Source organism: Tetrao urogallus (genome assembly GCF_951394365.1).
Source record: "Tetrao urogallus genome assembly, chromosome: 2".
Lineage (NCBI taxonomy): Eukaryota > Metazoa > Chordata > Aves > Galliformes > Phasianidae > Tetrao > Tetrao urogallus.
Window position 1 is genome coordinate 15,598,196 of NC_136814.1, and position 26,869 is coordinate 15,625,064.

At 41.7% G+C, this 26,869-nt stretch overlaps 2 protein-coding genes across 2 annotated transcripts in view; one reads left to right on the forward strand and one right to left on the reverse strand.

Moving 5' to 3' along the window:
* Positions 1 to 3,737: 3,737 nt before the first annotated feature.
* Positions 3,738 to 7,193, forward strand: MAL (mal, T cell differentiation protein (MAL blood group); the record flags this gene model as incomplete). Its single annotated transcript, XM_079550543.1, has 4 exons — positions 3,738 to 3,824; positions 6,429 to 6,596; positions 6,778 to 6,906; positions 7,119 to 7,193. The coding sequence occupies 4 exons, from the start codon at positions 3,738 to 3,740 to the stop codon at positions 7,191 to 7,193; spliced, it is 459 nt and encodes a 152-aa protein (XP_079406669.1).
* A 4,302-nt stretch (positions 7,194 to 11,495) lies between these two features.
* MRPS5 (mitochondrial ribosomal protein S5) overlaps positions 11,496 to 26,869 on the reverse strand; it is a gene marked incomplete at both ends in the record, with an annotated part of 43,664 nt that continues 28,290 nt past the window's right edge. The window contains 6 exons of the mRNA XM_079532979.1: positions 11,496 to 11,720; positions 12,243 to 12,379; positions 18,907 to 18,969; positions 20,236 to 20,293; positions 20,778 to 20,824; positions 24,591 to 24,681. Coding sequence (XP_079389105.1) covers positions 11,496 to 11,720; positions 12,243 to 12,379; positions 18,907 to 18,969; positions 20,236 to 20,293; positions 20,778 to 20,824; positions 24,591 to 24,681 — 621 coding nt within the window. The remainder of the gene's footprint in view (positions 11,721 to 12,242; positions 12,380 to 18,906; positions 18,970 to 20,235; positions 20,294 to 20,777; positions 20,825 to 24,590; positions 24,682 to 26,869) is intronic.

The following is a 26,869-nucleotide window of genomic DNA, read 5'->3' on the forward strand; positions in this document are numbered from 1 at the left end:
GACCTATAAATGGTTACCCTGCCATCACAGGATAACTTAGTTGTATGCTTCTTGTTTCCACATTAATTATAACTCACATGGGTCTGTTAGTCCTGCCAGGCTTAGCATCCCACTGCTCCTAAGAGATCCATGAACACTTGCTGACATACCTTTACCAGGCTTCTTCTATTTTATTTAAAAATATGGTTTCATTTAACTTCTCCCAAATCAATGGCATGTCAAAGGAGAAATACAAAAGCCTACAAGCCCTTCTAGCTGATGGTAAATTTCTGAGTATCTCCTGCCATCTTGTGGGTTTACATGATCTTTCACTCCGCTATTTGTGACACAAAAGTTTTGCTTGTGGACTAGCTGACTGCTGAACAAATGAAACACCAACCCTAGCACCCTATTCTGCAGGAGGTCTGGGGGAAACCTTAATGGGACTGCTCTAAACCTCTTCTTGTATGCCTGCGATTGGACTGGCCCATGAATTTATCTAATCATTATTGGAGGAAGGTATCAAAGTACAATGAGGTTTCTTCTGCTTTTGGTCATGCTATGGAATGCCCAGCTAAAGAGAACTTTGCAGCAGCACTGCCTCTACATTCAGCAGATTTACCAGAGGTCAAGTAAGGGAACATGAGGTTGAAAGCCAAGGGCTCAATCTGCAACACCAGCTAGCCCCCTTTAACCCCACCTAACCGCACCTATAGCTGTGTGGGCAGCCTCAGTCAAGGCTCTGTTGACAGAGAAAGAAGCTGGTAATTTCTGAGTGATAATCTCATATCTAGTTCTTTCTTAAAACGCCAAGCTCTACATGGATTAGCTCTGTGTAAATAAAGCAAAAGCAACTGCTGGAACATTAACTGAACAGTCTCACAGTCTGTGCAATAGAGCACAGCAAAGCTGGCTGTAGCAGTGGGAGACTGGAAAGTCACTGTGACTTGATGTCATTCTTGAGTGGGTGGCAACAATACCTTCAAGAAGACATAACTATTTTCACACGCATGCATACCATCAGCCTTGTTGTTTTTTGTTGGGATTTTTTGGGTCTTTTTAGGTAGTCATCTGAAGACAGTTTCATTTCCTTCAGGCTACTTCACTTGAGGTTTTGTGTCATTGATTCTACAACATGGAAAATCTCCTTTCAGCTATTCAGCTTTAGATTTGCTCAGTTTGAAAACACAGAAAAAGAGAGAGATTTCCTGAGGACATTGGTGTGTGATAATACACAGTAAGAGACTGTCATGTCTTTAATGTCAGAACTCTTTTCAAGTGGGTTTCATTGGTGCTTTCCAACAGCCAGGGAAGCCAAGTGGTCTTGCCTGCCATTCCAGAATTTAGAAAGGAATATTTTGGTAAGCGTAGATTTGTCCACTTATGTTTCCAGACTTAATACTGTTCCGCTGTTACCTAATATCCTATCTCTCTCTGTGTCCTTAAGTAGTGAGCACTCAGAAAACTGTCCAGTACTCCCTTTGAGTACACTGTTAAAGTGGAGCACTAGGTAACTAACCGTCCTGAATCAGGACTCAGCTGCAAGAAAAGCTCCATGTAGTGCCCAGGGCAGCTGTTCCCTCCAGACACAGCAGCCCCATGCATAGTCCTTGGGCTTTTCCCTCAGCCATGGAAGACTCAGGTCAAAGGAGCAGCTGACACCCATCCGCACTAGCTCTGAGCCTGGCCACCACCCTTGTGCCAGGCCCTGCACTCCTCCCTGCTAAGGCTCTGCTGGTTGAAACACAGATTTTTTGCTGTTGTCATGTCAGCTTCTTCCTTGTTCTTCAGGAATCCCCAGGGGAATGCAGCTTTTTTCAGACCTTTAAGGCTCCTCCTTGACAGGTGGCTGGACTGGTCCAGCTCTTCCCACTAAGCTGCCCTGGGTTTGTGTTTTGAGGGCAGTTCCGCAGTCTCACCCCTGGGTGCGTGCTGGGGCCAGCATTGTACATTCATTTATGTCTATAAATACCTGAAGGAAGGGTGCAGGCAGAGCCAGGCTCTTTTCAGCGGTGCTCAGTGCAAGGACAAGAAGCCAGAGGCACAAACTGGAACACAGGGGTGACCCCTGGCCATCAGGCAGCACTTTTTGTACTCATCACTCCAAATCTGTGTCCTGTAGTTCAGGACAGGTATTTACTCCGTCCCTGCTGAGCTCTCTCCATTTCCACCTGACCGCCAACCTGCTACAAAAGCAACTAGAGTATTGAGTTGCCCAAGTTGTAAACACGAGAGCAACATAGCTGGTGTAGGGTCTGGAAGACAAGGAACTTGAGGAGTGGCTGTGCAAACTGCTCAACTGTTGTTGAGTCTGGACGAGATCCCATCACTCCCTCTAAATTCCTGAAAGAATGCTGCAGTGTGGAGAACGCCAGCCTCTTCACAGGTGACAAGTGAAAGGATGTGAGGCAATGGCCTCAAGTTGTGCCAGGAAGGCTATAGATTGGATATCAGGAAGAATTTCTACATGGAGAACTGGTAAAGGCTGCCAAGGGAAGTGGTGTCCCTGGAGGTATTAGGAGACGTATGGATGAAGCCCTTAGGGACATGGTTTGATGATGGGACTAAGTAAGTCAAGGTGACAACTGCACTTGATGATCGTGAAGGCTCTTTCATCCTAGATCATTGTATGATTCAAAAGATCTGCAACCAACTCACAGACACCACAATTACACTCCTGCAGCCTCACCACCATGCTGAGGGCTGCTCAGGATACCTGTCCTGTCCAAGGGCTAGAGAGCAGCTACTGCTGCTGTCACAAGAAACAAAATGTGGACAACTGAATGTGTCCCCCACTGCCACTGCAAGGAGGCTGGTGGGTCTGCATGGGGATCCGACAGCATGTTCTCAGAGGCAACCAGTCCTACCTCCTGCTCTAGAGCCCACACCAAAGACCCGTGGCTGGGAGCAGCTGCCGCAGTATGAGCAGCATTCACAAGCTGACAGGCATTTCTTTTATGGGTTGTTGGTTTCTGGCAATGGATGGCCACAATGACCACATTGTTCCTTTCCATTTATTGATGTTTAATGTCTCCAATGCTGTGATTTTGCTGGGCATGACTTGAGTATGGTAATAAGAAGTTAATGCTCCATATAAAGGGAAGAGGAAATGACTCACTCCCATGAACTCCAGGCTAAAAAAGTGGAACAGACAAAGCCAAATGTTTTGGTAAATCTCATTATTTTAGTCCATTTTCATTATGTTGACTTGAGACAACAAAGATGGTGGCCTTACAACTACCCCTGACCATCCCAGGATGCATGACCCCTCCATGGGATATCTCCCAGCCCTGAGCTGGTACGCCTTGGTTTGCTCTGCCACCTGCCACTGTGCTTTCTGTGGCCAGCTCATGAGGGTGGAGGACAAGCTGAAGTGCTGTGCAAACAGAGGGAATGAGAGATGCTGCAAGCAGGCTCAGCACAGATCACCCTTGTTGGCCTTGGATGTAAACCAGTGCCACCCGCCACCGCCCAAGGACTTGCCCTGCATGGTGTGTCCCTGCTTGTGACTGAAACGCCCCAGGGCTGCCCACAGCTCTTGAAAACCTCCTGCGGGCCACGACCAGTCACAGAGCTATACCTGATCACAGGCTCTGGCCACATCTGTGGCTCTCGAAGCTGTCTGCCTGCCACTGAGAAGGAGGGAGGGAAGAGCAAGAAGGAGGGGAGGGAAGGAGGAAGAGAGAGAGGGAGGGAAGGAGGCTGTATTTGGCAGCTGCCTCCAGAGAGACCAACCATCAATGCGAGAGAGCTTCACAATGTCCTCAGCAATTTCCAGGAGCTCTTTACCCAGCGGCCTGTCCGTCTTCACAACTTTTCCAGATGTTCTCTTCATCCCCGAAATGGTGAGTGCCAGCTTTTCCCTGGGAAGGGCAGATGCTGCTCACAGGTCCCCCAGCACACTTGGTGCTGTGGGTGTCCAAGGGATGACTCTCAGAAGACAGCATGTGGTCCAGGGGCCCAGACAGGCCCCCGAGCTGCAAGCATCTGGGGGCAGCCTGCAGCTCTCCCTTAAAGAAAGTCACAGGCCCTAACTGGGGGCTCTGTAACTCCCTTCAGTCTGTGGGGGGTGGTCGTGGCACCTTTAAAAACCTTCCGTAATTTGTTGCTTAACAGATTTGCAGGGGTTGCTGGTGGTTTTAAGGTAGATAGTCAAATTGACCCAGCTGGTAGGTGATTTTTAGCAACAGATGCACACAAAGGATAAAATGCTTTTTTAAAGCAGGGAGATAACTGCATCAGCAAAAAGCTTCAGCTGCTGAAGCTACAGTTTTCCTGGGCTGGAGGTGAAGCATTGGAGCTGGGCATAGGGCTAAGTGAAGGGTGAGTGAGCACCTTGCTCCTTCTTCTGTTCTCACTAAGTGGAAGAAGATCAGTATATTAAAGGATTTGGCATAGGTAATTGAATGCTGTTGCTGTGAGCACTGACTGAAAGTTTCAAGGAGAAACCTTTTCCTGTGTCCTCTGCTGATGAAATTTTCTCTTCTCACATCAGTTCAAGAGGCTTTCTCCTATGTCTGAACACTTTCATTCAGCACTGAGTGGTTTGGCTGCATACCGTAGGACAGAGCTCATGATTTCACACCCTAAATTCAATTTTGCCATCTGGAACCAAAGTTCTACCTAGTTCACATCCCCGGGATTTAGAGCACTGATTTTCTCCTAGGGATATCAGGCAAGCAAAAAGGAATTGGGCTAAAGCAGGCATTACCGTGCAGAGAAAGGCTTTCCCTCTGGCCACCTAGATGTGCTCTGAAGACTTGGTCCCTCTCTGAGAACAAGGTCCAGGTTTCCTGCAGCTGCATGGAGTACACAAAGTCCTGTGGAGGTTCTGGCTAGGCTGACAGTGGCGAGGCTGTTCTGGTGCTGAGCTTGATCCCCACCGAGGCGTGCTTATGGCACTGGCTGTACCTTGAGCTGTTTGCTTGTAATTCCTGACTGCAGGGGATTTGGCATGCAGCTTGTTTAATGAGCCATAAGGAAATAGCCCATCTCATGGCTTGGGGAGGTCTGGAAACTTACGTCCTAAAGGCTTGGCACCACCCAGGGAAAGAGGAATGCAGCAGAACTGGGTCCTCTGTCAGTGGGGTAGAGGGTTCTGGGTTGTGCAGGTGTATTTTTTCCACTGTGTACAAAGGAGGTGGCTCCTTAAATCATAGCATTCAGGAGAAGGATGAAGAGTTCTCAATCCCAGAATCCGAGGTTGCCTACAGTGCAACTGCAGGGTGTGGGGGGGAAGCATTTTGAATGGTCCTACAGCTGCTGCAGAAGGTATGACTACATCTGGGTGTTGACCTCTCATCTGTATTCTGAGAGGTTGGGTTTAATTCTTAGCATCTATTGTATTTGAAGTTTTCTGTATATCTGGACAAAATCTTGCACTTGGGTCTGTGGAGTGAAGAAAATGAAATAAACTGAAAACAGATTTGCTTGTATTTTAAAAGGCTATTTAAAGTTAAGTTTTTCTCAGACTGCAGTCACCAATGCGCTGTGAATTTTTGCTGAAAGCCTCTTGGTCCAGTCTTGATTTTTTACGAGTCAACGGAACAGCAACACCATAAAATCAGAAAGCCAGCAATCAAATCATGTCAAACATTTACCCGAGTGAGTAATCACATCCCAGAGAAAGGAGAGATGGGAAACCATGAGAAATGAGAAGTCTCCAGGGAATTTTCCTCTATAAAGCTGGGGTGACATGATTGATGCAGTGCTTTCTGAGTGCCATAAATCACAAACTTCTTTTCGACATGCAGAAGTACCCCAAGGAAATGAAAATGCCATGATTGGGATGAGTTGACACTTGGAGGCTGCCAAAGGCTTGAGGAGGGTATGCCATGGGAACAATCTTAGCTCTGAAGGTTAGCCAGGAAAATTAAGAGCAACTGATGTTCAGGCACAAGCATGCATGGCAGCACTGCTTATATAGAATCAGCATCATTTAGTTTGGAAAAGACTCATCCCATGCAACCATCAACTCTACCAACTCCACCCCTGAATCACATTCTTAAGGCACTCAGCTCAAAGGTGCTGACCACCTCATCACAAGGTGATCATGAGGCCACATGTCTGTGCTGCTTGCGTCAGTGGGCTGGGCTTGTCTCCACTCCTTTCAGGGACTCTGGGTGTGAAACAGATGTGCCCTAAAATAAACCTTTGTTTCCAAAACCAGCCTTCGCTAATAGCCTGAAGCAGGCTGCTGAGCACAGCAAGGTGGGGAGGGGGGCAATGAACAGTGAACCCCAGAGGTGATGGTGCTTTTTGGGGCCCAGATCAGAGGCAGATGTTCCCAGCTATGTACTCACATTCAAGTAGATGCTGGGAAGAACTCAAAGGCCTTGCCAGACTATTGCCACATACAGTGCTAGTACCAGAAGTGTGTATGGCTTTTTGCTTAGCTCTGGAGAAGGCAAGGCATTCCATACTCACCTTTCTCTCACTTTTGTTTGCAGATATTTGGGGGCCTTGTCTGGATCCTCGTTGCCTCCTCGCATGTTCCAGACAGTTCACTGCAGGGCTGGGTGATGTTTGTCTCTGTGTTCTGCTTTGTCTTGACTGCTGTACTCCTGTTCCTCTACATGTGCGGGGCGCATGGGGGCAGTAGCTCCTGGGTCACTTTGGTAAGTGCATGTAGCAAACCTCAGGACCTGTTCCTTTTATCACTGGTAATGATTGTCCCCTTTTTTTCCTACTGCACTCTGAATCACAGCCTGGGATTTGTTCATGTGGGTTCCTTTTGCTTTCTCCTCTGCAGCGTGCTCTCTTCTTGGGAATAACTGCGTGTAATCTTTATTTTCTTAGGATGTCATCTGTCAGGAGATAGCAGCTCTGTTCTACTTCAGTGCTTCTGTGTTGGAAGCCATTGCTACCAGAAACATGACTGAGTCTCAGCAGACTCCGATCAATCGCCGGGAGAATATTTCTGCCTCGGTGAGTGCTGTGGGTGGCCCCCGGGGCCAATCTTGACTCACACAAACCTTTTGGAGGAGGAAGGAGGAAATCAGACCAGTTCTATTACGCTCAAATGTCTTGAAATGTGCAAAAAGTTAACAGAAATATAATGCATTACAATGTATTTGCACAGATCAGGAACTCATGCAATAAATAAAAAATAACTGCCTGATGTTTTTTTTCCTTTGTAGGTATTTGCATTCATAGCTACTCTGTTGTATGTGATCCATATTATATACTCTCTCCGCCGATGGAAATCATCCTAATGATCTGTCCTTGCATGTTCTATCTTGTGGTCACCCTACAAACACAGAAGTTATCCAATGAGCGCAGTTGCCAGGCTGGAATTAGGGCTTGGTTTTTAATGTACATACCATAAACAAGCAGCTTTTTATGTGGAACCATGGCAACGAAGACCAAGAGCCTGTCAGAGAAACCTGTCTGCTGACACGATCTATTTTTCTTCAGTCTCCTGGCTGGGTTCAGCTTGATGCTGGTAACCAGGGCCTCAGCAGAAAACCCAGCTTAAATTAGAACAATACAGTTGGATTTAAAATGTCAAAATCTCCCTGAACCCTTTATGTACCCCTATGACTTCACAGTCTTAGTGGAGTTTCTGACTCCAAACTGTCAGAGGAAGCCTGAACAACTGGTGCTACACAGCAGAAGAATGAAACCTGGTCATTTTGGTTGACATGCATCTGTGTAAACCTCTTTGCCTTCCTCATTTGCTGTGCCAAAAGAACTTTCCATGCCATTTTTGAAAATGCCACTTGTGACTTGAGAGAAGGAGTAAAGGCAGTATTTAATTTGCCTCAGGTGCAATGAATTCCCTGCAACACCTGAAAGGTACTGCTGAATTACAAGACACAACTATAACCCCAGGAATTATTGCTGCCACGGATTCCCCCATGAAACACAACTAAGGAAACGTACTATAGGTACTACAGCAGAATTATATGGATAATTAGAATAATGTCTCAGATAAGCAGATGCAATTAGCTCTTGTCTTCAGCATGTGACTGTTCTCACATATACTGGCACTATGTCATTAATAAAGATGGATTTCCTATGATTTTACAACCAGACAAAGGCCACTGTCACTAACTTCCCCTTACAGTTGATGCATACAGTAGCAGGGCAGCGCCCAAGAACGAGGCACAAATCCAGGCATGAATAAAAGAATCCTACAATAACATGGGTTGGACCTCAAAGACCAACTGGTTCCATTGTGGGCAGGGCTGCCCCCCCAGTTCAGGCTGCTCAGGGCCCCATCCAACCTGGCCTCCAGCACCTCCAGGGATGGTGCACCCACAGCTTCTATGGGCAGCAGCCCCAGTGCCTCACTGCCTTGTTAGTGAAAAATTTCTTCCTCATGTCTTACAAATCTCCCCTCTTTTAGTTTAACCACTACCTCTTATCCAATTGCTACAGGCACAAGCTAGCGTCAGCGATGATGTTCATCTGATCACATAATTTACTCCAGACTATTATGTCAAGTGAGTTATTTTAAATGGGGGAATTAGACCCAAAAAAGGGTGCTTTTTTTTAATAGAAACCTAAAATGCAGTGGTAGCAGATTAGTCCTCTAAGCTTGTGGGGCTACCTTCAGTCTGAAACTCATGAATAACAACAAGGACTGCAGAAGGGAAGGGAAGCAGAACTGGACATAGAAACACCTCTGTTGTTTCATGTCCTGAGGGTTTTGAGGGTTGAAACTTTTAAACTGCAGTATGGAGAAAACACTGGATTCATTTTTTTGTCCTTGCTGAAAACCAGCCTGACCTGTTTTTTCATGCTAGTAACAAAAATGAGCTGATTGCAACAGATGTAGAAAAAAAAATCCTTTTTCAGAGCAGGGAGGCAACTCAGGAGCTGTGTATGACAGCACTACTCAATTCAAGGCACCTGCTGAAACTTATTTCAACATCACATCGTCATGGGGAAGGTGCTGATGTCACACTTTGCACTGCTCTGAACGTAGGACAGAAATATCTCTCTGCAAATATTTGGGGGTCACACTCTGCAGCCTGGAACACAGTGCCTGTGTTATATTCACATCCAGGTACGGCTGACACCATAGCTCCAAGTGCTGCCTTATGCTCTCCCTCACCTCTGCATCCCTGTGCACTACAACTATCCCATTTGCAGCCAGCGTCTTGTCACTTAGTCTGTCCCCTCCCCACCTCACTTTGCCTTACTGTTCTTTTCCCTGAAACACACCAGTTTGCACCAGTCTGTGCTGGTTCATTTGTCCATGCCCTTCCTTTCAGCCTGCCTGAGTGTGCAGGCTTGGGATTGGGAAACCTGGGGAAGCCTCTGCCTAGGACCACCATGGGGTCAAGAGCATCCATACAAACATCTTACGAAGCAGCACTTCACAGCACTTCAAAAGCACAGGGCTTTGAAACCCCCTGTGTGGCACCAAATTGAACCCCATGCAGCCAACCAGCTTGGAGGCAAATGAGTGTTCCTACACCAGGAACAGCTGGGTGAGAGTGAGATGCAGCAGAGCTGCAGGTGAGTTGCAGCAGCAGGCATATTCCATGCAAAGAAAAACAGAAAAAAGCACTGAAAGATTTCCACTGCCTGTCACAGCCAGCCCTTCCATCCACCCTGTCCAGTATGAGGTCTGTCATGCCCTCTAAGCTGGGCAGCTCACAACAGAGTTCACCCAAAGCTTCACCAGGCCACTTGGACCACATCCATTTGGGATCTGGATGTCTGTATAGACAAAGATAAGTTCCTAAAAAGCAAAAGTCAGGTATTTCTGGACTCCTAGCACCTGATCTCTAGCATCCTCTCCATCTGCAGAATTCCCTTGAAGACGTAAGTCAGTAAGAGCCCATTTAAAAAGCCATAAACCAGCCTTCTCGGGGAGCATTTAAAATCCAGTTTCCTAAGCAAAACAAGGGTCTGCAAGCATGCACTGTAGAGATCAGGCAACTATACTGCAGTTAAAAACAAACCAGCCACTTGAAGGTATGTAAAACTTCAGGTCTTTTGATGCAAACAAGATTACAGACATATATCATTCATTAACTATGTCCAGATTGTTATCTCGGTTGTTCTTGCTAAATTGAAGAATGCCTTAGCTGTAATGTTAGTGGTTACCCAAATGTTTGCATACAGGTACCTCAATTACCTTGCCTCCAGGGATGCACTGAGTTAGAAGCACTTACATTTTCTCCCAAATTGCAGAATTTGCTTTGTCTGAAAGCAAAGAAATTGAACAGAGAATTACAATTAGCACCATGAAAAAGTGCAGGAGAGCCTGCTGTTTCTCATTTTACAGCGAGCTTTGTCAGTGAGTGATGAGCAAACTGTATGCTAGGTAAAGACACCTATACAATCATCTGTATTAAGATGAATAATCTTGGAAAATGGAAAACCCACAAAAGCTAACTTCTGTGAAAGTATCAAGGTTTTACGTGGGTCTGGAGCAGAGCCTGATTTGTGTCTGCTTCTCTCCCTCCTTAGCCAAACTTTTGGACCATTCCCCACTTCCGATCATCACATGGATGCCATCAGCCCCACTCTGCTCTCTCTCTCATAGTTAATTAAGCATCAAAACCCCATTAACTCTGAGGACAGCAATGACAAAGCTCTGCTTCAGATGCATTGCAGAGTCAACCATGAGTGGCTATCTTGTGGGCTCAAGGAGGGCCTTAAACCTCCTCCAGCTCTTGGGTGATAGATCTCCCAACCACCGAGCTATTCTAGCTTCTAGCACCTACCTCTGCATGCTTCAGTTGGAGATCCACTACATGAAGGGGTTTACTCCTTCTCTGAGAATAAGCACATCACAAACTTTCTCTTTTTTCTTTCATCTCAACAGCTGTAACACTTTCTAAGTCTTGGACAGAGCTCAAGATATTGCTTTTCTCAGAACCAAATTGGCAGTGACGAAAGCCAAGTCCTATCCCAGCACATATGCAAAGGAAAGTCAAGTTCTGTAAGAAAGATGTGATTGCAGGTTTTGGATTGCGCTTCCAACACCAGCTAAAATAGGAGATTGAGAGATTACTGTCTTCAGATATTTGGGCTCTGCTTCAATTGGGGAACTCCCCCAGCCTTCACAACTAGTGTTTGCACAGATTCAGCTGTTGCCCTTCATCACTGCCTATCTCCTTTGAGCTACAAATCTTCTACCTTCTTGATTTCAGTTGCCCCACTACTCTGCAAAAAAGACGACAACTCCTCCAGCAAATTCATTCTGAGGATTTTTTATTGCTTCCACAATCTTGTATTTTCAGTCGTTTCCCAAGAATTTATGAAGGAAACACGGGATCTGTTGATTACACAGCTGCAGGAATCAAGTAAACGCATGCTTGAAGTCAATGTCATGTCCATTGGCTGTTTTCTTCTGTATGTTCCTAGCTGAACAGTGATCAGAAGAGTTGTGGGAAAGCAAACTGCTACTGAATGGTAGTAATGAGAGCAGCAACATGAACGGTATGAAATCTACTGTAGGCATCTTCTGAAATGTAAGCCTGCCCATTTGGGCTGGGCTTTCACAGCCGCATCTCTGAGCAGAAGAGATATAGGTACTGATTTTATTTTATTTTTTACCATACTGTCCGCCTAACATTTGCCCAGGGCGACTTCTTCATTCCCTGAGCTTCTTTAACCTCACACCACTCCAGTTTAGTGTCTGGAACCTCATCCTCAGGCTCAGGATCCTCACGGACGGTGCCCTCGGGCAGTGCCACGACGATGGGCAGTGGGCCTTGCTCCTCCCGGAACTCCACCACGTAGAGGTTTTTCTGGTTTGCTAACTGCTGGTGAGTCTCCTGGGGGCAGAGAGGGAGCAGGAAAAAGACAAAACTATTTTTAAAAGTCTCAGGCTAATTAATATTACAAGAAAGGCTGTTTTGTTTCCTGCTTCTGGCCGATTCCAATTTAAATCATCCCTAAGAAAACATTAACTTCAGGAGCAATGATGCATGATGTTGGCTTACTTGAGGTCAAATACATACACAGTATATGGGGTAGGAAAAATGTTTACCAACAAACATTTTCAACGCTGCATAAACTGAAAGACTCATCAGAAGGATCCTTGTGGATTTCAAATAAACTAATAATAAGCAGCAGGGATTCAGGTAATTAGCATTACCATATTATTCTACAGGAAATTGATTCTGGAAGAGGTCTGGCTGCCAGAAAAAGTGCATCTTGCTAATAAGGATGCACACTGACATGTTAGTAACATGCATTAATGCAGAATATAACATTTTTAAATCACAGACTACTACAATATCAATCCCATCCTGTCCTCTGATTTAATTAACAGAACCACAAGGAATGTAATCTACCTGTTCTGTCAATCCTTTAAAGAGAGCTCTAGTAATATTAATCAAGTTTTTAGATCCAGTAACCTTGGCATACATGTCTTTAATGCCAATTAGTTTGCAGATGGTAATAATAGCTCGGTGGCAACGAAGACCATACCCTGTAAATAAAAAAAGAAAGTATAAATTAGTATTACACGATTACTTGTAAGCATATAATAACTTAGCTAAGGAAAAATAGAACCAAGACTTTCTCACATCTGTGTCTGTTACCTATTAAGTTACAACATACTAGTATCTTAAAAATGGTCAAACCAATCTGGGAAGACCATTCTTCCCAATTCTTGCTTGCATGTTAACAAAGATCACATTCTTTTTGTAGTAAATACACTCCACTTACCAATATACAAAACTGAATGAAAACATCACCACCTTTAAACTCAAACCATAAAACCATTCTTGGTTTTGTTTTTTTTTTGTTTGTTTGTTTTAATACCTCAGGTTTAAGTAGCATTCTACTTTCCTAGAAGTGCCATTAACATACTAAGAAGTCTTCTACAGACAACTTCCTTACCACTCCCAAGAACATTCAGCAAAGAAAAGGTAATCCTCTTCTGCCACTCAGGAAATAAATGACTTCCCCAGATTAAAAAAATATGGAAGATTAGCAGAGAAGCAAGATCACTTAAGGTTACTTAAACAGTATTAAAATGAAGCCATTGCAAGGGGAGATGCCTAAACAAGAACCACACCACACCTTCTAAAAAACAATACCTACAATAGTTTCAAAACTGCTTCCTTTGCAGTTTCAACAACTAAATCTTAACGATGATAAATCTGACTTTAAGTCTCAGTTCATCTATAGAGATTTGAACTCATTTCCTACTGTGAAGGTACAGCTGAAAACAACCGGTGTGCTTCAAACACTGCCGCCTCCTGGACTTGCTGCCCACAGGTACAGAAGCAGCAAGGTCAGAGTCTCCCACCCCTTTCCAATCCAGCATAGGTAGAGAAACCGGGAAGGGCCAGCAAGGTAAAGGGAAGTCAGTAATGCTCCAACAGGAAAATGTGGTTTAAACACAGACTCCACCTCGGCTCAAAAAGTGGCATGAATTTATCAAGGTTAAAGGACAAATGAGCACTGTGGTCCTCAATTGCTTTCTTCTTCTTGAGGGCAGTGAAGATCACTGAAAGAACACATGGGCACAAGTGCAATCCACAGGTCAAACCTGGGCGAGTGGGAGGGAGAGACAAACAAATTCCAGAGTCCACAAAAACAGAAGTTTGCTCCATCTCCAGTTGAGAGTGTTATATTATCTCAAAGGCATAACTAGAGTGTATTAGCATTAATTACAAATGGTTTCTTACGCTTGCCAGATTTTAATGAAGGACTTACTTTTTGAGGCATCCAATTTTGTTCTCTGGTTCCCCAAGAGACTTGTTTCATGCGGCCTAGCTCTATTAATCTTCACAAATTGGTTTCTGATAGTTCTAATGTATTTTATTTAAAAGCTGAAAAGCCAGTTTATCGATTAATCCTCTCTACAGAACAGTTTTGCTGCTGGAGTAAATGAGGAAAAAAACCAAACCCTATTCTAATGGCACATGTTTTACAGCACTAATATTTCCTTTCTTTTTTTCTAACCTGTAATTGGAAAATAAACTATAACCATTCAAAGTCATTTGTTCTGTCTTTCAAAGAAATACTGCTTTCCATGCTACAAGAAAAGTCAAAAGGTAGACACATATGAATGATTTCTGGAAAGCTGTTTGTCAAACTTTCATTTTCAGTGACAAAAAGCATTTTATTGCTAGTGTTTTGCATCACTGCTTCTCTCCTACACCATTCAACCAGGTTTCTGCAGATTGCTAATGCATGAAACTCAGAAGCCAGCAAATTGCTCCATCAGTCACTGAACAAAATTTATGTCAAACACAAAAGCACAAGATTCCAATTGCAAATTCTAGCTGTGGAGTACAAGTGTGCTCAGACATTTTCTAACTTGCCTGTGGCACTCCAGCTGCAGTACTGCAGTTTAATTCAGGAGGGTCTATGTAAGAGGATAAGGTCATTTAAAACATAACTAATCTTCTCACACTGAATTTTGATAAAAAGGTAATCAAGAAAAGCATTTAAAATGCAGTCCTCCTAACTAATACGAGCTGTGATGGGCAACCTACATTAGCTTTTCTGGGCAGCCCCTAACAAGAGTTTGGAAAGAAAACCTACTCCAGCCCACACTAAGACACTATGCTGAGTTAAGCTCACATTCAGATATTCATACTACCTAACTCTTGAAACTTGGATTTCTACTTGTTTAATATGTAATCCTGATTATCTGACAGAGGTTTTCTACATTTTGCAGGGATTAGGAACAAAGAAAAGGACATTTAATTATAGTGATGACTTTTTTTTTTTTTTAATTATTTTTTTCTTAAAACATTAAGCTTTGTTGTGGTCATTGACTGAGTCCTATGTGCAGGAATTGGGAACATACTGAATTTGCCAGCTGAAATTATGCAAAGTGGGAGGCTTCAGCATATATAACCATATAATTGTAATGTCATCAGCAAGCAGAAGGAATCTTATAAAAGATGGTCTACTGTGAAAACTATGAATAACTGTACATTTTTCATGCATATTAATTACAGCTATGGGGTATCAGTGCTGGGCTTTACAACCACATAAGCACATTGATCAACTGAGAGAGCTGGAATTGTTCAGACTGGAGAAAAGATGGCTCCTGGAATCTGCAGGATTCATCACTGCAGCCTTCCAGAACATAAAAGGGTCTTCAAAAAAACTGGGAGAGTCTTCATCAGGGCAAGCAGAGATAGGACAAGGGGCAACAGTTTAAAAGGGAGCTGGCTTATATTAGACATTAAAGAGAAATTCTTTACAATGAGGGTGGTGAGGCTTTGGCACAGGCTGCCCAGTGAAACTGTGGATACCCCATTCTGGAAGCACTCAAGGCCAGGCTGGATAGAGCTCTGGCTCCACCTAAAGACAACCACAAAATAAATGTGCTGCCACCAAGGATGAGGAGTAGCACTTGATGTGGCCTCATCTTGAATACTGCAAAGCTGGCAGAAGAGTTGGAATGCATCTGCTGTGAAGAGCGGCTGAGGTCTGGTTTTAGTGTCTAGTTTGCCCCTTAGCCTCCTTTTCTCCAACCTCACTGCTCTCCACAGCTTCCTGAGGACAGAAAGTGCAGAAGGAGATGATCTCTTCTCCCTGGTATCCAGTGACAGGAAACATGCGATCGTTGAAAGTTGTGTCAGAAGGAGTTCAGACAAGATGTTAGGAAAAACTTCTTCATTGTCAAGGTAGTCAACTTTGGAACAGGCTTATCAGAGAGGTGGTTTATGCCCCATACCTGTCAGTACTCAAGGAGCATTCAGATAACGCCCTCAGTAATATGCTTTAACTTTTGGTTAGCCCTGAAGTTGTACTTTGTAAGTACCTTTCGACTGGGATTAAATTATTCTATTCTGAAGTACTGCTACCAGCAGGTTGAGAGAGGTGAGGTCACACTTGGAGTAAGCACATTGTATTCTGGGCTCCCTCGTATGAAAAAGCTACTTGAGAAAGTCCATCATAGGGCCACCAACATGCTTCAGTCCCTTCAGTATCTCTTCTGTGAGATGTTGAGAGAGCCAGGGCTGCACAGCCTGGGGAAGAGGGGGTATGGGGAGATCTTAGCAATGTACATAAACACATGAAGGGGAAATACAAAGAAGATGGAGCTGGGCTCTTGGCAGGGGTGCCCAGTGCCAGAACAAGAAGCAGTGAGCACACACTGAAACTGTGAGACCTCACTTGGAATACTGTATCCAGATGTGGAGTCCTCAGTGTAGGAGAGACATGGGCCTGCTGGAACACGGTCAGAGGAGGGCCACGAAAATAATCCAAGAAATGGAACATCTCCCTGTAAGGGCAGGCTGAGAGCTGGGGCTGTTCAGCCAGGAGAAGAGAAGGCTCCAGGGAGACCTGAGAGCAGTGGCCTTCCAATATATAAAGGGAGCAATAAGAAAGAAGGGGACAGACTCTTTAGCAGGGTCTGTTGTGAAAGGACAAGGAGAAATGGATTCAAACTAAAAGGAGGGAGATTTAGACTGAATATGAGGAAAAAAGGTTCTTTATGTGATAAGAATATTGAAGTACTGGAACAGGTTGCCCAGAGAGGAGGTGGAATCCCTGTCCATGGAGACACTCAAAGTCAGGCTGGACAAACTATGTGCAACCTGATCTAGCTGTAGGTGTCACTGTTCACTGTAAGCAAGTTGGACTAGATGACCTTTAAAAGGGCCCTTCCAACTCAATCAATCCTATGATTCTATGAATGGAAAAGCCTCACTGAACAGGGCAGTAATAACACGCAAGCTACAGAAAGATGCCTCCTAGAAAAAACAAAAAGCAGTGAGAAGGCACTGTGCTTCTCAAAAGTACTAATAAAATGGAAATAAAAGAGGACAGCAGTCTGATTATGTAATATTAATTAGAAGGTAGCACTACTAGACTGTTCTTGTTTCTGAGGCTCAGGAGTGCCACACTAGATGAGACTGGAAGGTATGTCTTATTCTGTGTATTACTGAAAGAAAATAACAGCATTTAATGAGAATCTTCCTTTCCACTGAACAGTGACAGCATTATTTATAAGTGCATAGTTAAATGCGTAGCTCAGCTGTGTTACTCCAGCTCCTTGCATGTTTTTCCCTCATATTAAAGACTAAATTGCAGTGTAGTTTTTAGATTAGTCTAGTTTAGATAGCAGGTAAGTCTTTAGTTCAAAGTGGTTACCCTAAAAAAAAATTACAGGCCAAATTAGCCAATTTTCAAGTTGTGAATTGTGAGTGCTCCTTAAATGCAGAACTGCAGATAAACATACAGCCAACGCTGTTCTTGTTGACTTGTAAAGATTTTTCTAAGCCTGTGCTAAATTTTACTGTCATACTGAACAAAAAACCCCTCATCAGAATCAAGACGTCATCTAATAAAAACTGTTGAAAATTCAGCGAAATTTTAGGCGTTTTTGAAATACATCAATAATGTTCAGAGTTATGATCTTCTCGTATTACTAATGTGACAGTGCAGAACAATACCAGATACACACAAAAAAATCAAGGAGTATGTAAAAAATGTCACTGTTTCAGCTTATTCAGCTACGGGAATTAATGAATTAAAGTAGGAGAACACAATAACAGTTCTCTAACTGGAAAGCTATCCTGTTTCTCATAAATGAGTTAATCATTACATTTTTCTGCAATTTAGGTCTTATCATAATGAATCTGAAGTGAATTACAACTAGTCATGTAGATTAATTTGCTTCCTGTTCGTATATTAATATTAGAGTGTCAATTAAGAGCACTCAGTAGCAAACTTCACCCACTTTCTATGAAATAGCAGCTTTATTCATCTTGAAAGCAAACTTAAGCTAAACAAGTAGAATCAAATCTTTTTCTAGTACTTGATCTAGCACCTGGAAATCCTGCCTGTGGCAGGGAGCCTGGAACTTGATGATCTTTGAGGTCCCTTCCTACCCAAACTATTCTATGACTCTACATACAAAGGTTTAACTCCAATATTCATGCAAAGAAATGACCTCGTATCACCATTAATGACTTAAAAACGGGAAGAACCTAGAAGGTAAAAAAAGGTCACACTGAAAACTGCAGTGTATTGGAAATAAGCTAACCATTACTTCACTGAACTACTTCATATGGTAAGAATTCCTGTACTGCAATCCTGAGGAAGGTGACATCAAGATACAAGGTTGCTCTGGATATATCCCCATCATTTTCAACAGCTGGTAAAGCATACACTGCAACAGCTCTGGAGATGAGGAGGAAAGGGATGGCAGAAAGTCAGTAACGTCTCTTCAAAAGTTCAGCATTCAGGTGGAAGCTGTCAGTGACAGCAGACAGAGATGATGCGTGGTAAGCTGCGCATCTCTTTTGGCTAAAGCTGCGAGGAGAATGCAGCCATGTCCACCTCTCAACTTCCAGTCTGACAATACAGTAGAACTTCTCCAAATAAAAAACTGTACTGTTGCAGTCAGGGTTCTATTTTTTTTTTTTGTTTCTTTGGAGTATGAGCAATGGCAAAGGCAGAAACCCGTCTGTGAGCAAGTACACTTTCTTCATCACCATGTAATATAAATCACACAAGTGCCATCATTTAGGATGGAATGAAACACTGCTTATTATCACTGACCAGGAGACAGCCCTATCAGAAAATAAATATCTGAGCATTTACTGTGACTCAGTGACATATTTTACCAGTACACTGATCAGAGAAGCTTGGGTGAAGTTGCCTGCCTTCTCTTGTGAACTGTTGACATCAGACATGCTGAGTTGCAAATTTCAAACTACTGACAGCAATTTACTACTACTGCAGACTACAAGTATTTTGAATTGCAATGGGAAGCATGCAGGGCAGCAGAAAGCCAGCAAAGCTCCCACCAGTGCATAAGGAACAAATCCTGATTCACAAAAATAAAGCCATGTCATCAACAGCAGGTATTTCTAGTGAAAGACAGCTGGTTATCACTGGTTATCTTCAGAGATACATCATTCGTTTCCATCTACCAACTGCTGAAGTAAATGAATATTGCACAGATTTAACTCCATCAAATAAATATCAGTTGCTCATTGATAAAACTTCAGAGTTTCCAAGCAACTTAATTACCTTTGTTTTGCTTCTTCATGCGGATGTTTGTGCGTTTAAATTTCACAGCAATGTCATGATAAACTAAAGGAGGGAAAGAAAAAAACAAAGGCATTACACCTAAGTTCTGTGATGCAATTTTACCTTCCTCTTTATATTTAGATTTTCTTGATAACTCAGCTTTTAACTTAAAATTGCTCCATTAGGCCTTGGTGTTCTTAGATTTTTCTGTATAGAAATTTGCCATCTCAGTCTTCCTGTTTCAAAAGGAACCCCAAAATGATTTCCTCTGGTGGTTGCTGTTCACATCTGATTCAGTGACTCGGCCTGTGCACACTGAATTCTTACACTGCAGACAAGATGGCTCGCATTAAGCAGAACAGAAAGCATGGGGAAAACACCACTAGTTTTTAAATCAAATCCCAAATTTATTAATGTGAAATATTGATGGTCAGGGGACAGACTCATAAGGATAACTGCAATTGCATATTTGTAAGACAAAGCTGTACTATTCTGAACATTTATCTACGTAAATAACACGGTTAAAGATGTTCATTGTAAGGTACCATCTTTAAATTATCTTTTTTTCCAAAAGATAATGGAGTATTTGGTATAGTGGTATCACACCTGATATCAGACAGACTTGTATGCCATTAAACCAAATTCACAAAAAGCTACCATGGAACACACCACGGCGTTCTCTAGCCGTTCTGGGACTTTTCTGTATACATGGATTGAGTGAACAGGGAATCATGTTTGAATGGCAAAAGGGAAAAAGCACAGTGGGGTCCACTACAGAGAAAAGATGTCCAGCCATAGCTGACATCCATACAGCAGAGATCAGCTCTTGCTATTACTGCCACATGTTTTTAAAACCCCTGAAATACTATGCATTAAGCACTCAAAAAGAACTGAAGAATAGGAGAACAGAAGGAAGATAAATCTCTACAATATTTTAGCAACATCTGCTTATATTATGAAATCTTAACAGAACTCTTCTTCACAGACCATCCTACAACTGTTGATACAAACCTGAGTGAAAGAGAAGAGCCAAATCATATTCACTGCAGTTAATAGCAGTTTATTTTGCACAGGGATCAGTAGACTGAACTACTATCTAGCTAAAACAATCTGGGGCTAGTATTTCATAAAGCATGCTGAAGAAACTAAGTAATACGCAAACAAATACAAGGAATTAAATCTTTTTTTTTTTTTTTAAGTAAAAATTAAATTATTCTAAAATTAAAGGTTTTAGTTATCTTTTTACACTTTGCAACTAGTTTCAATCAGCTTTTAATAGTGCATTCATCGCTTGCTGAAAGCTGAAGAGTCAAAAAGGATAGTGCTTACTTGTATGGTTCTGATACATCTCTATGAAATGTAAGCTGCGTATGGCTTTGTTCTTTGCCTAAAAAAAAAAAAAAAAGTTTTTTCATGAATTTTTATGCCAAGCATTGGAAATTTACCACTGTTTAGTTATCTTGATAGAAAAAAAAAAAAAAAAAACCAAGAAAGAAAACTTAAGAAGCTGGCCTGACAGATCTGATCCACTTACGGAAATGAAAACATTCAAGTTAATAACTGTACCCTCCTAATCACTGAACATTTCAAAAGATTTCACAGGGTAGTAACAACTTAACTGTGCATTTTAGCATTGCCATTTTGATGTTTTGTTGACCACTGAAACAGAAACTAGATTAAGATAGATGGATAAATAAATACTTGAAGCCTAAAGAAGCCTCCTTAAGGCCGTTATACACATGGAAAAGAAAGTCCTACACACCACTCTATAAGCAGACTGTATGCACACATGGCTTTACGTGTTTGTGTAGACTAAAAATATATCTTATATTTTGGTATGAAATATTTGTACTTGCTTTTAATCAACATACTTTCCGTAAAGCATTCATCCTGTCGCCTGCTTTCCCCAGTGCAAAACCTGAAAGACAAGAAGTATTTTATTACTGTGAAATGCATGAAGCAGTGTCTTAAGAAGAGGGGGAAAAAACAGTGAATTTCACAACCAAGACTACTACCAGTTATTTCCAATCCATTACATAGCTGATATCAAGAAAAAGCCCCAGAGAAAACCACATTTAGAAAGTAAAAACTTTAGAGCTATGAATATCTTGTTGTTAAACAAAGATAAATAAGGCTTATTTCTTTTATTTGCTCTATACATGTTTCAAACAACTGAATAGAGATGGCTGCTTCATCTAATAAAAATCAGTCTTCTGCTTAAAAGGAAGTAAATGAAAGAAGGAAATAATGAAGCTGACAGACGTATGAACTACATCTGTACAAATGACACCTTGAAAGCCCTAAAAACAAAGGAGGCTGGATTTATATCAGCAAAATAGTGAACATTAAAAACATGTTTTATAAACAGAACTGTGTATTTGCAAAATATATATTCCAACAGAACAGAGAAAGAAAGTGGGGCATCAACTGAGCTTATGGAACGAATAGGAGGATGTGACAACCGTTTTTTTTATGAACTCTCAAATCCAACGCTGTCAAGACAGATTGAGTTAAAAATATTTACTTTTTTTTAAGCTTTTTCTGGTCTTTTAATGATTCTGTTGTGTCAGCTGAGGCTCAGGGTTTCTGTATCACGGTGCCCCATAAAAAAAGAAAATCAATGCAGTTGGACTTGTTGGCCAATATCAACTCTCTAATTTCTTGCAGATATTACAGGAGAAATGGACTGGGAGAGATCTAAGAAAGCATCCCAACTATTGTGGTGCTGCAAGCAATAGAGGACATCACCACAATTCTGGAAATTGATATCGTAAGAAGCAGAAGGTCAAGGTTAACACTCGACAGTTTTCCCTATGCACACACTATGTACCCAGGACCTCTCCATCACTTTTTAACTCCTGCAGAAGAAAATGCAAGCAAACTGTGCTATCCTGTTATGCACACACAGCTCGCTAATAACGTATCAACAATGAAGTCACACACAGCATTAGAAAACTCCAGAAGTGAGATCGCTTGGTCAAGCTCAATTCAATCAATCTTCTCTTGAGATTAAAGTATGCCTTCAAGGACACAATGTTTCATGAAAAAAACGTTTCAAAGAAAAGATAAGCAGAACTTTTCAGAACAACTGTGTTCTGCTGGAGACACCTTGCGCTGTGTATACATTCCTTTCTTCCCCTCTAAATTGTAGCTAACATTCACCTTGAGGAGCCCATCCAGATTTGAATATTTCAAATAGATGAAGTTCTGAAGAACTGTACTCAACTGGAAATAAGGCTGTCTTAATAAAGCTCCTACGTACATCTCATCAGAGATATCTATCAAGCTCATCATAAAAAGAGACTACTTACTTCCAACAGTTGGAAGCTCTGCACATACACTGAAAATAGAATTTTCTTTAGTGCACCCATATAACAATGCAAATGTAATTTCCTATACTCTGTCACCATCCCATATTCCTGCCTCTATTATTTGGATTATTTACTTTATAGCTATTCACTTTTTTCTTTTAAGCAGTCTTCTCTTAATTCTGCACAGACTTCTTATCTGCAAGCTTATTTGACATCTAATAGGAATTTTAATGTACATTGGTTTGTATTTACATAAAGAAGTCTACCTCCTCAGGGAGAAAAACTTAACAGATTCAAGGAACCTTCTTAAATAAAACATAGCCTGGGGGGGAAAAAAATTACATGAAAAAAAATCAGTTGAAGATGTATGCTATTTCCTAAGCAACGCAACTGGAAAGTCACTGTAGTACACTGTGGTTTTGCAGTTCTTTTAAGGATTCCTTTACAATTAAACAGTATTACAATTAGATGGTTCCAGCACAGCTTTTATAAGCAGTCCTGACAATTTATCCCACAGGCTTAGATGCTGACCCTTCTCAAATGCTGGCTACTAAAACAAAGCATTTCTCACAAGATGAACAATGCTTGATAGTTTCTGTAACTGACAAAAAGGATCAGAAAGCCTGTAAGAAACAGCACACTTTCCAGGTGTGCTGTCTCCTATCTCCAGTGAGCACTTGCTAGCCTTTAGAGATTTTAAAAAAGCAACAAGTTTAAATACCACCACATTACAGAACATCTCTTTTTGCTTTACCAGTACGTAATATTGTTAAATATTATTTATCCAGAAGCATCCCATGCACAAAGGCTTTGCTGTGCGACTGTGCTGAAGTACTAATATCTGCTGATCAGCCTTGCCTGGCCTCATGAGCACATAAAAGTGCACATAGCATATGCAGCAGGAATCATAGAAGTGGCACATAAACAAGAACAAGGAGGTCAGCACTACTATTGGGCAGGCGTATCACTGGCACAAAGAGCACATGTATTACAAACATCAGTTAACAATTCCTAAGGCTCAAACGACATCCAATAAGTGATGTTCTAAGAAATAAAAGGCCAAATCTACCCATGTCTTGAATTGCATCTGTCTACTATGAAAACACATTGGATCCTATCCATCCAACAGACATATCAGCAGGACCCAGAAGGCACATAAACGTTTGGGCAAATTTCAGTTTTGTTCTCTTTTCCCTCTTTTGTTCTGTTTGCTGTTTTTTGTTGTTTTGTTTTACAATGATATCTCCTCCTTTATAAAATCTGTAACCATAACACAAACTCATCATCACTGTTCCTAATCAGCAGTGATCACTGGCTGAGATAAACCATCGGGGATTTCTTCCGGCAAATCTACTCTGCATACAATCCCGTAAGAAGCTGCAGTAGAGTGGAATTCTTGTTATCCTTATTTTGTGAAGTCCAACTCTGATCAGCAAAAAGGCTCTTCTGGCCAAGATTGTTAAGCTCTTTACTTGAAGTAGGAATTACAATTACTTACTTTAGAACATATTCTTAACTTCTGAGGAGAGGAACATGGCACAACATGCCAGTTCTCAGTCATACGTCTTTGCTCTAATTGATCTTACTAATGTATGAAGCAGTACCATAATATTAGATGGGATCCTCTCAGTATGATTACTTCTAGAGATAGCTTGGCAAGTGCTACTGTTCAGCATAATTGTGCTTAATTACTCCTGTTACAAGGAGAATAAAACTGAACTGAATCCCTCTGATCAGTATTCTTTCTCCAGCTTCTGCTGAGAAAGAAAAGAGCTCTGTTCATAGCTTGTATTATTGAATCTTTCATAATATCCCATCTCTTTTGATTTGTCCCATTTCCTTTATGTCATAAAGAGCATTTCTAAGGTTGGACTTTAAATTGCTTGCTGAAAAGGCCTTTATAAAAATTGTAATGGAGAAAACCTATAAATGGGTCAAACTGCAAATCACTGAAGTGACTACAGGAATAGACTCGAATAGTCACAAGTGCTCTTTTCCCTTAAAAGTACAAACACAAAATCTGCAGGAAAATGGGGTTTGCTGGCTTTTCTCTAGGATTAATTTCAATAAAGAGAGCTTCCTGAGGAGTCTGAAGGAAATTCATGGTCTTCTGACTTAACAGATTAATGACAAACTTCTGAATCAAGGCAGTCCATGTTACCTGGGAGTACCAGTAAGTCAGTCCTTACTTTGTAACTAAAAGCAGCAATACTTACAAAGAAGTATCCTCATGTCTAAGGAGGACATAATAAACGAAATAAATGGAAAAAAGCATAATTTTTTTTTCTGGCATACAATGTTTCCTCACATCTTCAAAAGCTCCGTTATGAGCAATGATTTTTGGAATCTTTCAGACACAGCAAACACACGTACCTGCAGCCCCTTTCCCATTTCCAACAGCCACTAAAGCACGTATTGATTTTTTTCTGCCTTCCTTCGCCTTCATACAAAACACATTTTTCACCTGAAGAAAGAAACACAAAGCATCTTGTTACAGCACAACCCATCTTTTTTATTTTTTTAAGAGATTCTGCTTATTAGAGAGGAATTAGAAGTTTGCAGTGCAGTGTTTCAATATATACCACCTTTGCCAGTGAACATCAACTGCAGCAGGACACTGGCTTGAAGACATTCAATAGCAGCTGTTAAAAATCTGTACTCAGACACACAAGAAGTTATTTCACAACTTCTGTTGTGTTTAGCTGTGCAACAGATAACAGTTCGACATTACACTAACTATATTTTATATGCAGCACAAGCCAACTCCTCCTCACTCAATGAGGCCCAGGCAAACCAAAAGGTTGGACAGCCGTGGTCTAACATCTTATCAGAGATCCTTTGTCCTGTTCTGAGGTATGTATGTGCTGAACATTTTTATTTCTTGTTTCTTCGTATGTCTATATGCATGTGTTTGTGTGTGTACATCTATAATCAAGAAAATCTTGTTTTCTACTTTTCTGAAGCTCCAATATGGTTCTTCCATGTTATAATAAGAGCTAATTTAAATATTCATTGTTAGTGTAGAAATTAAACAGCACTTCCCACTTTTCCCCATATATAATTCAGTAAGCTACTCTGGTTGTATATCCTTATTTGAAAGGAAATTATTCCAATATGACTTCAATAGTTTAACTGAAATTCACAATAAGACAAAACCTACTGACAACACAGGGTACAGATTAGAACTAAGTACTTCTGAAAAATTCCACTCATCCTTTTATTAAAGTAAAGATGTTGCTAAATTCAATGTGTGTGCTTTGTAGAAGGCTTCAAAGAATAATCAGCTTTACTAATTGCTTACTCCAAGCTTTTACTCCTTCTGCAATCTCACTGCTCACAAGAGCAAGCTAAAACACAAGCACTCTACAATGAAAGTACCTGTGGAAATAGGTTATTTACAGGAAATGCAAAAGAATGATGAAAGGAAGAGACTGAAGCAGAGCGACGCTCTCTCCAGGAGCACTGAAAGAACGCTATTTTGCAGTGGAAGGCAAAAGTTTGTCTAGATACATACTTTACATAATGAAAGGTTGACATACATATTGCCAAGAACAAATAATGTGATGTTTGCAGAAGTCAACTCAAGATTATTCTTTACCCTACCCAGAAGGTGGCAGGAAAGACACACACAATGAGCTTCTCCAGTAGCCTCTTCTTAAAACTGCACTTGTCAGCTGTTTCTGAACAGCTTTGAAGGAAAATGTGTTCAGTCACCCATCACAATCAGTGCTATTGCATCTCTCCTGAAATGCTGTAAAGGTTTTTCGAGATTGATAATGTGCCCAGGCAGCCATGGCTGCTGGAACAACTGTGTCCTTAGATTCTCCCTGCACACCCCCGTGCCTCTTTACATCAAAGTGATCAGTGCTCTGCTGGAGTGCGTTCAGAAGTGCTTCCCTTCCATTTTGCAGTTAAAGCAATTCAACTGAAAGCGTATCATTAAGCAGCACTGGAATTAATTAATACACAATGTAACAGCTTGCCACTTTTAAAACAGCATGACCTCTGAAATTGTGACTGAAACTAAGACACAATTACCCTTATTTGCTAGACTGCAATTCAAGCTAGATTTGAAGTCAATTTTTTCAATTCCAAAACACACATGCTCAACCTTAATCACAGTGTCTCAAATTGACTGTCTCCGTTTCTATTATTCAGTGCCCAACAACGCAGATTAAGCTTGCTTTCAAGCACAGAGATACTGTTCTTCCATCTGAAATGCAGAACGAAACCACTTCAAACCTTCCTCAAGAGAAGGAATAGCAAAGTTTCAAAGGTGGAGTTAGAAGCCTGCAAGGATGCTGCAGTCCTTCCACTGTTATTCCAAGCACTTAACAGCTTGTTGTAATGTGCTAGAAACAGGAAAAAAACCCAATACTTTGTTAGTTTTCCTCATGTGAAAAAGAAAAAATAACAATACATGACTGACCATAGGAACCCCTCCTTTCTACAAAGCACAATCTGGGCACCTCTGGGCCACACCTGTGACCACTGCTACTCACTTGCTGCTGATGAGAGCATCCATGCAGGTTGAACACCTCATGGCAGAAGATCCTCTGGTTCAATACTATGGTACAAGGTGATAGAAAATAAAACAAGAGAAGGGTGCTAAAAGAAAATCTTTTCATGCAAGTGGTCCTAGAGAGGGACGC